The sequence below is a fragment of the Nyctereutes procyonoides genome, unplaced genomic scaffold, assembly GCF_905146905.1.
Source record: "Nyctereutes procyonoides isolate TBG_1078 unplaced genomic scaffold, NYPRO_anot_genome, whole genome shotgun sequence".
NCBI lineage: Eukaryota > Metazoa > Chordata > Mammalia > Carnivora > Canidae > Nyctereutes > Nyctereutes procyonoides.
The window spans coordinates 7,297,008-7,309,255 of record NW_026575026.1 but is presented as its reverse complement, the minus strand read 5'-3'; the positions used below and the strand labels follow the sequence as shown (position 1 = coordinate 7,309,255).

Below are 12,248 nucleotides of genomic sequence, written 5' to 3'. Positions count from 1 at the left end.
TTAGTACAGAGCATACATTTTTGTGGAGGGTACCATGCGGGGTCTGAGGACTGTTACCTACCCCAGTAACCTGGAAAATACATTTGGTGACCAAAGATTCAAGTGAACACCATGCATTAAGCACTGTTCTAGGCATTAGGAAAACAGTAATGGACAGAATGTCAAATCTGTGGTAATAATGTGGTCAAATAATAATAGCTCCATGAGGAACACCAAAGCAGGGTGAGGGGAGAAAGAGGAAGAAGGGATGACAGTGTGGTCAGGGAATGCTCCCTGAGGAGGTAACATTTGAATGCAATGATTTCAAAACTAAAAGGTCCTTAGAGGAAAACTAGTCATATACACACTTTTAAAAATAGAACACTGAATGCTAAATAAGTTGCTCAAAGTGACACAGAGAAGAATAGGGGACCCACAACTGAAAGCGAGCCTGAATGAAGCATTTCTACTCTGGTGTTCTCTGCTACCTTCTACCACAGTCTGAGGTACCTTCTCAGCTTTGGAGTTACACAGATAAAATAAAACACATGAATCAACCCTAACTCTATGCCCAGATTCAATTAGAACTTGAAAACATTATTTCCTACACAAATACTGTACAACAATATAACATAGTACTTTGATTCCCAATTCTGTCCTTCCTGGCTGTGACCCAATTACTTAACCTCTCTGTGCCACAGTTTCCTTATCTGAAAACAAAATAAAACACTCAAGGTTAAAAGAGGTAATGACTTGCACATTAAGTACTCAATAAATACTGGGTATTGCTGTGCTTTTTAGAGCTGCTGCTGTATATAATATCATCTATCACGACTACTAGAGCAATTAATAAGGTGCTTTGTATTTAAGATCTGCCTCGCCTGCTAGCTAGCTCTCTACTAGATAAGCTGTCTGATGGCAAGGCTATTTATCTTGTTTACCCCAGTGTTCCCAGACCCGAGAACAGTATCGGACTCAGAACGAGTGCTCAGTAAGTATATACTAAATAAATTCATGAATTTAAAATTCATAATTACCATAGTCATTGGGAAGGAAGTAAAGCTGATGAGACTTTTGCCAGGACAAACTGCCAATGCCCACTTTGACTCAATGAGGCTTCACTAGAATTTGCTATTTGTTGCCAGAAGAGAGGGCTTTAAGTAAGCCATAGGGTGGCTTTGCATCATATAAGCAGCTTCATCTACGTGGCCCCTCCTGCATACTCCCCATAACCACTTATCATAAGAAGCAACCTTAGTGAAGCTCTTTGTCTCTCCCATTACTGTTATTTGATGTATTGAACATCAAACATGGAATATAGTATCAGTTGCTAAAAATTGCTCAAAATAAAATGTGTGCTGAAATGGACACTAAATTGAAAGTCAATGCATCCAAACACTGAGCCCAATCAGCAATGAAAGCCTGGAAAAATCACCTAATCTTAGTTCCCTCCTCTACCCAATAAAGAAGTTGAATTACTAGGTTTTATTTCATTCCAGTATTTACCCAGTGCCTACTATATTCTAGGTGTTAGGGATTTAGTAATAGAAAAACAGGCAAAAGTCCCTGCCTTTATTGCAAATGAAAGACAGACAACAAAATGTAAGTTAAGAAAATATGTGCGAATTGATAAGTGCAATAGAAAAAAAATAGAAATAAAATAGAAATAAATAGAAATAGAAATAAATAAATAAATAAATAGAAATAAAATAAAAATAGAAAAAAAATAGAGCAGAAAGAGAATTAAGGAAGATGACGGGGTGACAATCTTCATTAGGCTAAGCATCACTGAGAAAGTAGCATTTGAGTGAAGGCCTAAAGGTGAGCCATGTCAGCTCTGGGAAGAAGCATCCAACCAAAGGGCATTGCCAGCACCAAGGTCCTGAGGCAGAAGCACATTTGATATCATGATAAAGTAACAAGACCAGTGTGGCTGGAGCAGAGGAGAAGGATAGAAGACTGGAGGAGACAGATATCAGGTGAGATCAGATCACATAAGGCTTTGTTGCCATGTAAGGACTGTCTTTAATGCAGGCTGGGATGAGGAGAGCCATGATCTGACTTATACATGTAAATCACTCTGGCTGTTGATTTGAGAATAAAGTGAAGAGGAGCAAGAACCAGAGCAACTACTAAGAGAGTAAGAATGGATCACAGTGGATGGAGATGGTACAAAATGTCTGATTCTGGATCTATTTTGAAGGTATGGTTGACAGGATTTGCCCAGGAATCAGAGAAGGGTTTTAGATCTATGAAACTAGGAAGACATAGACAACATCCCTTCAGGTGATTCTAAATTATCTTCTGACTCTGAAACTCTAGGATTTGGAGAATCTTCTTCTCTTTTTCCTGTCGTGGAAACTTCCACTCAATTAGAAACTAGTTCTTAAAAAATTAAAAATATGTGATATCTCTTTTAAACTATTTTCTCTCTTCAGAAGGCTTTACAACAACAAAAAAAAGATCTGTGACAAAAACTTTTCATTAAAAAAAAAAACTTTTCATTAAAAACAATGAAAGAAAAATGCTAATTGTTTAAAACCCCAAACTGTTCCAGTTACTTATCTTTGAACACTAAATTATGCTAGGTCCCTACACTTCTTGTGGATAAGGCAAGTATTGAATTGCTGCTGGGCCCAGAATGATCTCATTGTCAAAGGAAAGTAAAAGAACCAAGACTGGCCTTAGGCCAGACACAGGGAAAATTGGCTGTAGGTGACACTCTGACTTACTAACTCTGGTGGTCTCATCAAGGGGTGCCCCTTGTGTCATTGTGTGTCCAGCCCTGTGACGATGATATTGTGGAAACAGAAAATAAAGGCACACAGACCTCTGTGCAAACCCACCCTCTGTCTGTGGAGCCTCAGTCCAGATTTGTCTCTTAGTCGCCCTGAGCCTCCATCCCCACAATCATTAAATATCTACCTTTCAGAGTTTGAGCAGAAAACAATACATCTGAAGTACGTAACTTTATCCCTAAGTCATATGCTAAACAAATGAGTGGCAGCTCCTTGGAATCCAAAGAGTTGACCTAACATCCTGAGGGTGGGCTTCTGGGATTCATTTGCTATGAATAGATGGGTGACTGTGGGTGGGGATGGGTAGGAAAGGGAACCCACGCCATACAAAAGCCATAAGCAGAGGGCTGCACCCCATACATATGGGCCTGTTTAGGGAGAAGAGTTTGAAATCTGTATACTGTCTCAATGTGGTTGTGTCAGTGTAGATGCTAGCATTTTCTGGAAAAAGTGATTAGATGATGTCTGGTAAGAAATGATGTGATAGACTCAACAAGCTTCAACTCACTCAATTATCTAGTCTGCTCTAACTGTTCATTTAAAAGCTGAATCACCTTCCCTCATGTACTACCCTCCCAATACCAAGGGGCAGCCTTTTGCTTTCAAGAGAAGGAAGATTTTTTTTTTTTACTTGCCATGCAATTGAACTTTAAAAAGCCATAATTTGTGTTAGTGTTTGGAATTGAAACTTCACAAACCATTTCATTTAAGTTCATATCCCACTTCATTTTTGCCGACAAGTCCTTTACAAAATCTTGGTCCTGGTATCTTGACACCACTAGTGAAAACATGCATACTGTGTAAGTCTATCCTATTTAGAGTGACATGGTTAGCCACAGGCAGACCTGGGTTCAAATCCCCATTCTGCCACTTAGTCTTGGGCAAGTTATTTAATTTCATTAAGATTTCATTTTTTCAATGGTAAGATATTGGTGGAAGGATCATAATACCTATCTCATAGTGTTTTGTGAATATTAGATAAGAAAAATCCTCTAGGGGCTCCTTGGTGATTCAATTGGTTAAGCAGCTGCCTTTGGCTCATGTCATGATCTCAGGGTCCTGGTTTGGAGCCCCACATCAGGTTTCCTGCTTCGAGGGGAGTCTGCTTCTCCCTCTCTTTCTGCCTTTCCTCCTTGCTTGTACTCTCTCTCAAATAAATAAATAAAATTTTAAAAAAGAGAAAAATCTTCTAAAGCATTTAGTACAGTGCCCAGCACATAGTAAGTGAGGTTATTACTATTATACATATTTCAAGGTTCTATTACTATAAAAGAATGGTAATTAGGCAGGGTTTGTGGTTATTATTTTATTTCATTAATTAAATTTTTATAGCTATCTCTTCCAAAAGGTACTTTAGACAACAGCAAGAAATAGTAGTAAGGCTAGTAAAATTAGAAGGTAGGCATAAGCAGAAAAGCAGAAATAAGCTCAAATGGGGTCAGAGGTGGATTGACCGTTATATTTACCAAGCACAGGGCCCTTAGAGGGGTTGTGTTCACATAACCATGAGTTTTTATGAAATTTGCTCACAATTAGCTACAACTACTCTTTCTTTTGACTCCTGTGGTACCTCAATTACAATTCTCCTAAATTCAAATGGCATTGGAATAGCCGTGGACATTTGGGGGAAGTTGTGTTGGGGAGACATTTTATTTGAACTTCATACAGTGTAGATAGGTGATCCTCAGTCAACTCTGGTATATAGCTAAAATATTGCTAGCCACCTCCATATACAAATGGCTTCTAGAAATGTTCCTATTTCCCATGCTTCTCATGCCCACTCATTCTGCCTATGACCCAAACATGCAAGACCAGAGAGCATATTGTGATAGGAATATGTCCCTGGCAGCTGACACTAGAAATATGTATGTAGAGAAGGAGAAACAGGTCTTGAAACATACAGATGCTATGATAGAGGTCAGGCAATTAGTAAAAATATTGTTTTTTCCAGGTTTTGTGATGTTTGCACTATCTGTAACTGTTTTAAAATCTGAAATTTGGGGAATCACCTGGTGGCTCAACAGTTTAGCCCCTGCCTTCAGCCCAGGGCATGATCCTGGAGTCCTGGGACTGAGTCCCACGTCGGGCTCCCTGCATGGAGCCTGCTTCTCCCTCTGCCTGGGTCTCTGCCTCTCTCTCTCTCTCTCTCTCTCTCTCTGTCTCTCTCTGTCTTTCATGAATAAATAAATTAAATATTTTTTAAAAATCTGAAATTTGTTGCAATTTCTTTTCTTAGCTAAACAAATATTTACTTTCTTACCTAAATTTTGTGGGCTTTTTCCTCAAAGAAAGCCTCCAAAATTGTACTCTCTTAGGTCTCGTATAATATGGGTTCACCGTTAAGCATCAAATTCAGCTGTGAGTTTCCTAGTAACCAGAATATTACATACTTATAATTATAGCAAGAGAGGAAATAAATCATCACAAAAGTTATAAGAAAAGAGATCAATATTTCTCAAAGGGAAAAAAAAAGCTATGGAATGGAAGGCCACTGATCTGGATTCTCCCAGTAGCAATGTGACTTCAGAAAAATAATATATATCAAGGACAGCAAGGCTTTTCATGAAATAAAATTCTAGAAGAAATCTCCTCTGTAGACACTTCTGTATAATGCATAATAAGTAATACAGTGCAGCTTTCAACATTATCTTAGGGAAAAGTCCTTTGCTAGGCTTAAGATCGGTTTGATTAGCCCTGCTAACCTCTTCCAGACTTGCCTCTCAGCGCTCTCAGCCCTGGGGTTCTTTTCCAGACATTCTAGATATCTCTAAGTTGCTGAGATTCAGCTTTCTCATTCTTCCTCCAGACTTTACCAGTGCTGTTCTTTGCATACTTTTCTATGCTCTTCTGGCTATCTTCAGCTCAGATATTCAATTACAGCTTATATCTCACTTCTTCTGAGATACTTTCCATAGAATCGCTCTCATGTGCTCTGAACATCACCAGTTTTATTCCTTACTACACGGTGTTACACCTGATATTGCAAAGTCTAGATCCACCATTGAATAAATAGCCTCTTAAAGGCACAGACAATGGTGTTCACCATTCTAACGCCACTCACTTGCACTGTGCCCAACACATACTGGAACTTAATAAAGGTAGATTTCCTGTGTCTATCTCCCATTTGTGAGCTTTAGTAAGTGTAACATAATGAAGGTGATTTTCTAAGGGAGCTAAGCTAATCCAAAAGTGTGGGCTACCAACTGACCCAGGGACAGACCTCGGGGTTCCCAATAGAGTGGCTCGATAGCTCTTTTTCCAAAACTATGTTCCTCGATTAGGCATTTCATCAGAACTGAACGGCAAATATTTTAGGATTCTCTTAGACTGAAAGTCCAGCCCACTGATACACTCCTCTACTGAGGAAGCACAATGTCATATGCTTGGGAATAAGACAGGTTTTTGTTCAAGAAACTGAAACACTATGAAGTCTAATGACATCCCCAAAGTCCCAGGATTGGTGAGTGATCAGTCAAGAACTAGAAACTAGCTAGTCTGACTTCCTGTGATTTTTCTCCACAGTTAACTCTTGAGACACCTAAATAGAACAATGGCAACCATTGTTACGAATGGAAAAGCTAGAAAAGTTCTGTCTTCACGTTATTGCTTCAATTCAGGCCAAGGCAGCAAGGAGTGGAAGATAGAACAGGGGCTCTGGAGCCACACTGTCTAGTTTTAGCCACCTACTGGTTGTGGAACTATGAATAATTTAATTCTTCTCTATGTTTCCTCATAGTAAAATATGTGTAATAATAGAAGCTGTCTCATAGGGCTGTAGCGAGGAATAAATGAGTTAGTCCACAAAAGGTGCTTAAAACAGTTCTCAATACACAAAGCAAATGGTCAACAAATATATTATTTCTACAATGGGATGAAATCACAATCAGCTTATATGAAGTATCCAAAGTGGCAAAATATCTAACGCATATGAAGGACTCAGTAGGAGTCAGGTTCTGTTCGAAAGCACAGTGTACACATTACTCAATATTTTGAACTGCAAGGCCTGTGTTCTTAGCCTCTGGGTTACATTTCCTTCTCAGGGTGAAGAAGGAAGATGAAGAACAAGACAGTCTCCTTTAGACTCTAAATCATTTCAACACTGATCTTGAGTACATACAAGAGAGTCATTACTCAGAGCTCCAAGAAGTAAACACTACCTCTGAGGGTGGTCCGAATAAATAACCACCCACCAGCAGTAACTCACTGACATCACAAAATAACTTTTGCATTTGAAGAGCAAAAGCTGGACTTAAACTGGATAAATCTAATCAACTTTATGATCCCGTTCCTTTTTTTCTATTTTCTATTTACATATGTTTGATTGCTCTGGGGGTGTGGGGGTGGGCCTTTGGCTCAGGTTGTGGTCCTAGGGTTCTGGGGTCAAGTCCCACATCAGGCTTCCCACAAGGAGCCTACTTCTCCTTCTGCCTATGTCTCTGCCTTTCTCTGTGTGTCTCTCACGAATAAATAAATGAATCTTCTTTTTAAAAAAAGTCTTCGGGAAATATATCAGTGGTCAGTATTAAAACAGCTATTAAGCAAGCTCTAACCATAACCATGGGTAACATTTATATACCTATTTGCTTATAAGATTTATTTGAGCTTTGTGCTATGAACTTTAAATGAATTACCCCATTAAATTCTTAGCAAACCAATGAAGGAAATACTATTATTATCCTCCACTTTATAAATGAAGAAACTGAGGCTTTAAAAGATTAATTGGGGTGCCTGGGTGGCTCAGTTGGTTATATATCTGCCTTAGGCTCAAATCATGATCCCATGGTCCTGGGATTGAGCCCCTGCTCAGAGTCCTGGCTCACTGGGGAGACTGTTATCACCCCCCCACCGCCCCTCTGCCCACTCGTGCTCTCTCTCTCCCTCTCAAATAAATAAAATCTTTTTTAAAAGGATTAATTCACTTGACCAAGATTTTATTTTTTTTTTGACTGTCCTAAATTGTTTATTAGGTAAGAATTTTACAAACATTACTTATATTAGCGGTAACGGTGGAGCTGGAGAGTATTGCGTCTTCTCCATGCTGCACGGCGAGAACCACCAATAGTGTGGTGGAACTTGTGACCCTTCCCAAGGCCACGACTCTTGCGGCCTGCAGAGGTCAGCCCTCGCATCTCCCTGTGTTTGTGGACTGGTTTGGTGATCCACTGGGTGTCAGGATTTCTTCTGATAGCTTTATGGAATGGATCAATGAGGATAACCTCAAAGAATTTGTATGTGGAATCTTCGCCAACCCAGTAAGAATTCAAGACTCTCAGAGCTCCACAGTGGCGTCCAGCTCGCTCCTCTGCAACAGACTGAAGGCTTCGGGCAAACTTTAGCTGGTTAACACCATGATGGACAGGCTTGCCATAGGTAGCACCCTTAGGAACTGGGCGTTTGCGGCCACCACGACGCACACGAATCCGATATATGACATAACCTTGCTTGGCCTTGTAGCCCAGTCTGCGCGCTTTATCGGGCCGGGTTGGGGGGGGCCCTGTGGAGCGCAGAGAGCTGGCGGTACTGCCAGCAGCGCACCCTGAGGAGAAAGCGCATGACATCGGACTGCTTCTTCCTCCATAGCTCCTGGATGTACTTGTACGCACCCATCTCGGCCTACCCTGATGGCTGCCGCCAGACGGAAAGGACTTGACCAAGATTTTAAAACAAATCATGGAAGTTGGAGTTCCAACCCGATGCTGAGTTCTGACTCAGAAAACTTCCGTCCTCGTACCTTGTGAAGGATGAGTGGGCACCAAAGCTGGGGCTTCACATGAAGAGGCCACTCAGGAAATGTTTGTAGAATAAAACACTATCAACCATTTAATCTGCGAGAGTTCAACAACACCTCCTCTTCTCCTACGACAGAAGAGTGTCTCACATTTAGAGCTTAGGCATATGCTATTCAAATGGTTCCAGAGAAGGATGCCTGGGTGGCTCAGTGGTTTAGTGTCTGCCTTGGGCTCAGGGAGTGGTCCTGGGGTCCTGGGATGGAGTCCCACATCGGGATCCTTGTGTGGAGCCTGCTTCTCCCTCCGGCTGTGTCTCTCCCTCTCTCTCTGTCTCTCATGAATAAATAAATAAAATCCTTTTTTAAAAATAGGTGGTAAGACACTTTTAAAAAAATGATCCCAGAGAGAAGTCAAGGTCATGGGTACTTAGAAGCTATGTGGCCACCAGTAACGATTTCCTAAGACACTACTCATCTCAAGTGTTTCATTCACTAGTCCCGCAGTGTTAAAGAGTGTTCTACTAATAACAGTCCATAGGACTTAGCGCCACAGATGTGCTTAGAGGAGGATCTATTTGCTCTGAAAACTGCCTTTATTCCTCTGAAGTCCTTAGTAAATCATAACAAGGTATAATGTAAAGATAGTAGAATTAAAGTAAGATAAATAAATCATTATAAAGTGTAATGTGGAACGAGAGTACCTTCATGTACTGACCAGTCACTGATCATCACTCAGTACCTAATCGATGCCAGGCACTTTGCATACATTATTTCATCTACTTCTTAGAAGAAACTTAGTACCCTTATTTTACTAAACAGGAAAGCAAACAGCTGGATATTTGTGAGAGGTTTAAACTCATGCCTGCTAACTCCAAAGCCTGCCCTCTTTCCATTATAGTAAGAAACCAAAAGACTTTTCTGTTCCTACTAGTTTCAAATCTAGGACAATGAGAGAATTTTAATAAATGGAGGCAAAAAAAAAAAAAAAAAAAAAAAACATTGGGGAGGTCAGAGACCTTTGGATGATATGGGCTTTCCTTCAGGTAAAAAAAAAAATGCACTTACCCCCAAATACACAAATTCTTATATACAGTTTCTTACATTTACAAATCCCAGTTAGGAGGTTAAGAAGACTTGCTTTATAGACAAGAAGGGAAACACAGATTAAAATTAAAGGAGACACACTTAAAATTTTTTAAAGGCCAAATCATTAACATGATCACTAGTAGCTGTAATTGTTAAATTGTTAGGACAGAAAAAGAATTTATAAAATCAACAGAGATGATTGGAGTAAAGGGAAAAAGTCACAAAAGACTGATTTAGAAATATTTTATCAAGTTAAGCACTTCTTCAGTGTTTTGGAAGAAAAAAGAGACTTGATTGTTTCTTCTATCCTACCCACCACTACTAAGAATTCACCCATTCAGTAGCTCAGCTGGATATTTAAAATATTAATTATTTCATGGCCATTAACCAGCCTTGTGGCAGAGGGAACAAGGGTAAATAAAGAAAGCAATCAAAAGTAGGGGCACCTGCCTGGCTCAGTTGGTGGAGCATGTGACTCCTGATTTCAGGGTCATGGGTTCAAGCCCCACGTTGGACCTAGAGCTTACTTTAAAAATAAAAGTGAAGTTTAGTGACCACTCGAAATAACCTAAATGGCTAAGGCCAATAGAAAAACTCCAGTCTCTCTGTGAAGGGGACAGCAGAGGCCAGTGTCACCCAGCATCATGATTCCCATTTGACCAACATGATGAATACACTGTCCCCTAGGTGTCCTACCACTTGCAAATTTCATCTCAACATCCACAGAGTACAAATAGCAATATAGCTGCTACTCAGTTCCTAAAAAATCCAAGACAGACAGGCATTTGCAGCAGGTAGACCTTTGTATATCTTGAATACAGACAGACTTAAAAGGTATCTAGAACCTAATTTAAAATCAAACCCCCTGGTGCAATTATATTCATTGTGGTACTAGATTCAGGGAAATGGTGGGAGGTGGATGGGAGTGCTAAGAAATGCAGGATTATTTGGCCCAAGAGGAAGGATAAAGCACCCCTGGCACCTTAGAGGAAGAGCAGCCCCCTGTGAAAGCACTGGATGAACTGATTTGCACAATCATACTGAGTAGGAACCAGTTGTTGGCATCAAATTCGAATATTCTTAATTTTTAAATGCTAACATGAAAATAAGCAAAGATCACCACTACACATTTTTTCTCTTGTGGAGCTATAAGAGAACAGGGGAATCCAAGTACAATAAAGAGAGCAAATTTGCTCTTATTAACGAAAAGTAAAAATTTCCCATTCTTTAGAAGTGAAAGCTTTACTATAAAAAGTCAGATTTCAAAAAACATCCATAACCTCTTCAGTAAATTTCTTGACTCATATTTTCCTGAGGTTGTATCATCATGAATAGCTGAAAGTTCATTTATCATTTTGCCTATCTGATCCAAAACTCTGAAGCCCAAGTGACTCAACTATATTTGACTTCAAAAAGAACACTATGTCCTGGTAGCCTTATGTAATACAAACCAAATGAAGTCACTGAGTAGTCCATGTATACAACATTATGGCTAATTTTAATTATGTATTAAATAAATGTTAATTGAATATATGACATTACAGTATGTGTATATGTTGGTCTGATTTCAATGATAGTCAATGATTTATCACAACAGGATATAGTTAATATTCACTCTTGTTCCCTAAATATCTTTGTATAAACAAAGTTTCTATACTTTAAAAACCCCAAATTCATCAAGGAAAGCATCTTCTAAATCTTACAGCTGTAAGCTCATTTTCCTGGACTGTTATTATACATAATAAGAGACTTGATTTGACAGCTCCTATAATAACACATTATAAATTTACATTGGATGTGTTTTTTTACCTTAAACTCTTGTGATGGCAAAACCATCTTGCTCAAAGCTGATTGGCTATACAGGTCTACAACAGAGCTTAAATGTGACCTTGCTATCCCAAGCTTTCCTACAGGAGGAATTTTTTTTTTTTATTTTAAGCCTTTTTGTTACACAACATGACATCTTTATGAAGCATTTTTGTTTTGTTATTAAGAAATAAATGTATCTTGCTCCTTGAGATCTCCTTGGCTTCAGCAACTTGTATTTATACCATAGACCAGTAAGAATATATTTCAAAGACAGGCTAACAAAGTTCAAGTAAAAGTTATTCGTTATATATTGGAGCTACTAACTGGCATCAGGTGAGTATTAGAGATTATCAGCATAAATAACAGAGTGTCAAAAATGAACTGAATTCATAGATATTGATTGACTTCCTTATTGCATTCTTTGATGTTGGTTATATAGTCATTGTTTGCATACTGATCTTCTGATAAAACTTTAAACTACGTTTATTTGCTCAATTGTTTTTCTTCTAACTCTTCTTCCAACCTATTTAGATCTCATTTAATATTATGCTTTTGTACATCTCCCTGTAGAGCAGTCAAGTTTTGTCAACATTGCATTAGAAGTATCTTAAAATGCCGTTCCTGGGCCATTTTCTCTCTGATTTAGCTTTTACCCTTCTCTTAAAGCAACAAAGACTTGGCTTGATTTTTAAGCCCCTCTATTAAGGTGATAGTTGGAGAAAATAATTAACATGACATGCGCTGCCTTAGAGCTGAAGTTTTGTTATTCATTTCACTTATTTGTCTCATTTCTGTGTTTGAGTTTCTTCTCATGCCAAATCTGTATTTTTCAAAACTTTGGTGAAAAA

At 39.0% G+C, this 12,248-nt stretch overlaps 1 protein-coding gene across 1 annotated transcript; it reads right to left on the bottom strand.

The window, feature by feature from the left end:
- Window positions 1-7,724: 7,724 nt before the first annotated feature.
- On the bottom strand, window positions 7,725-8,416 carry LOC129503312 (60S ribosomal protein L15-like). The gene is given in 2 exon segments (XM_055315283.1): window positions 7,725-8,264; window positions 8,266-8,416. Coding segments are annotated over 2 exon segments (612 nt in total). The 5' UTR covers window positions 8,385-8,416; the 3' UTR covers window positions 7,725-7,771.
- Between the last annotated feature and the right edge of the window lie 3,832 nt (window positions 8,417-12,248).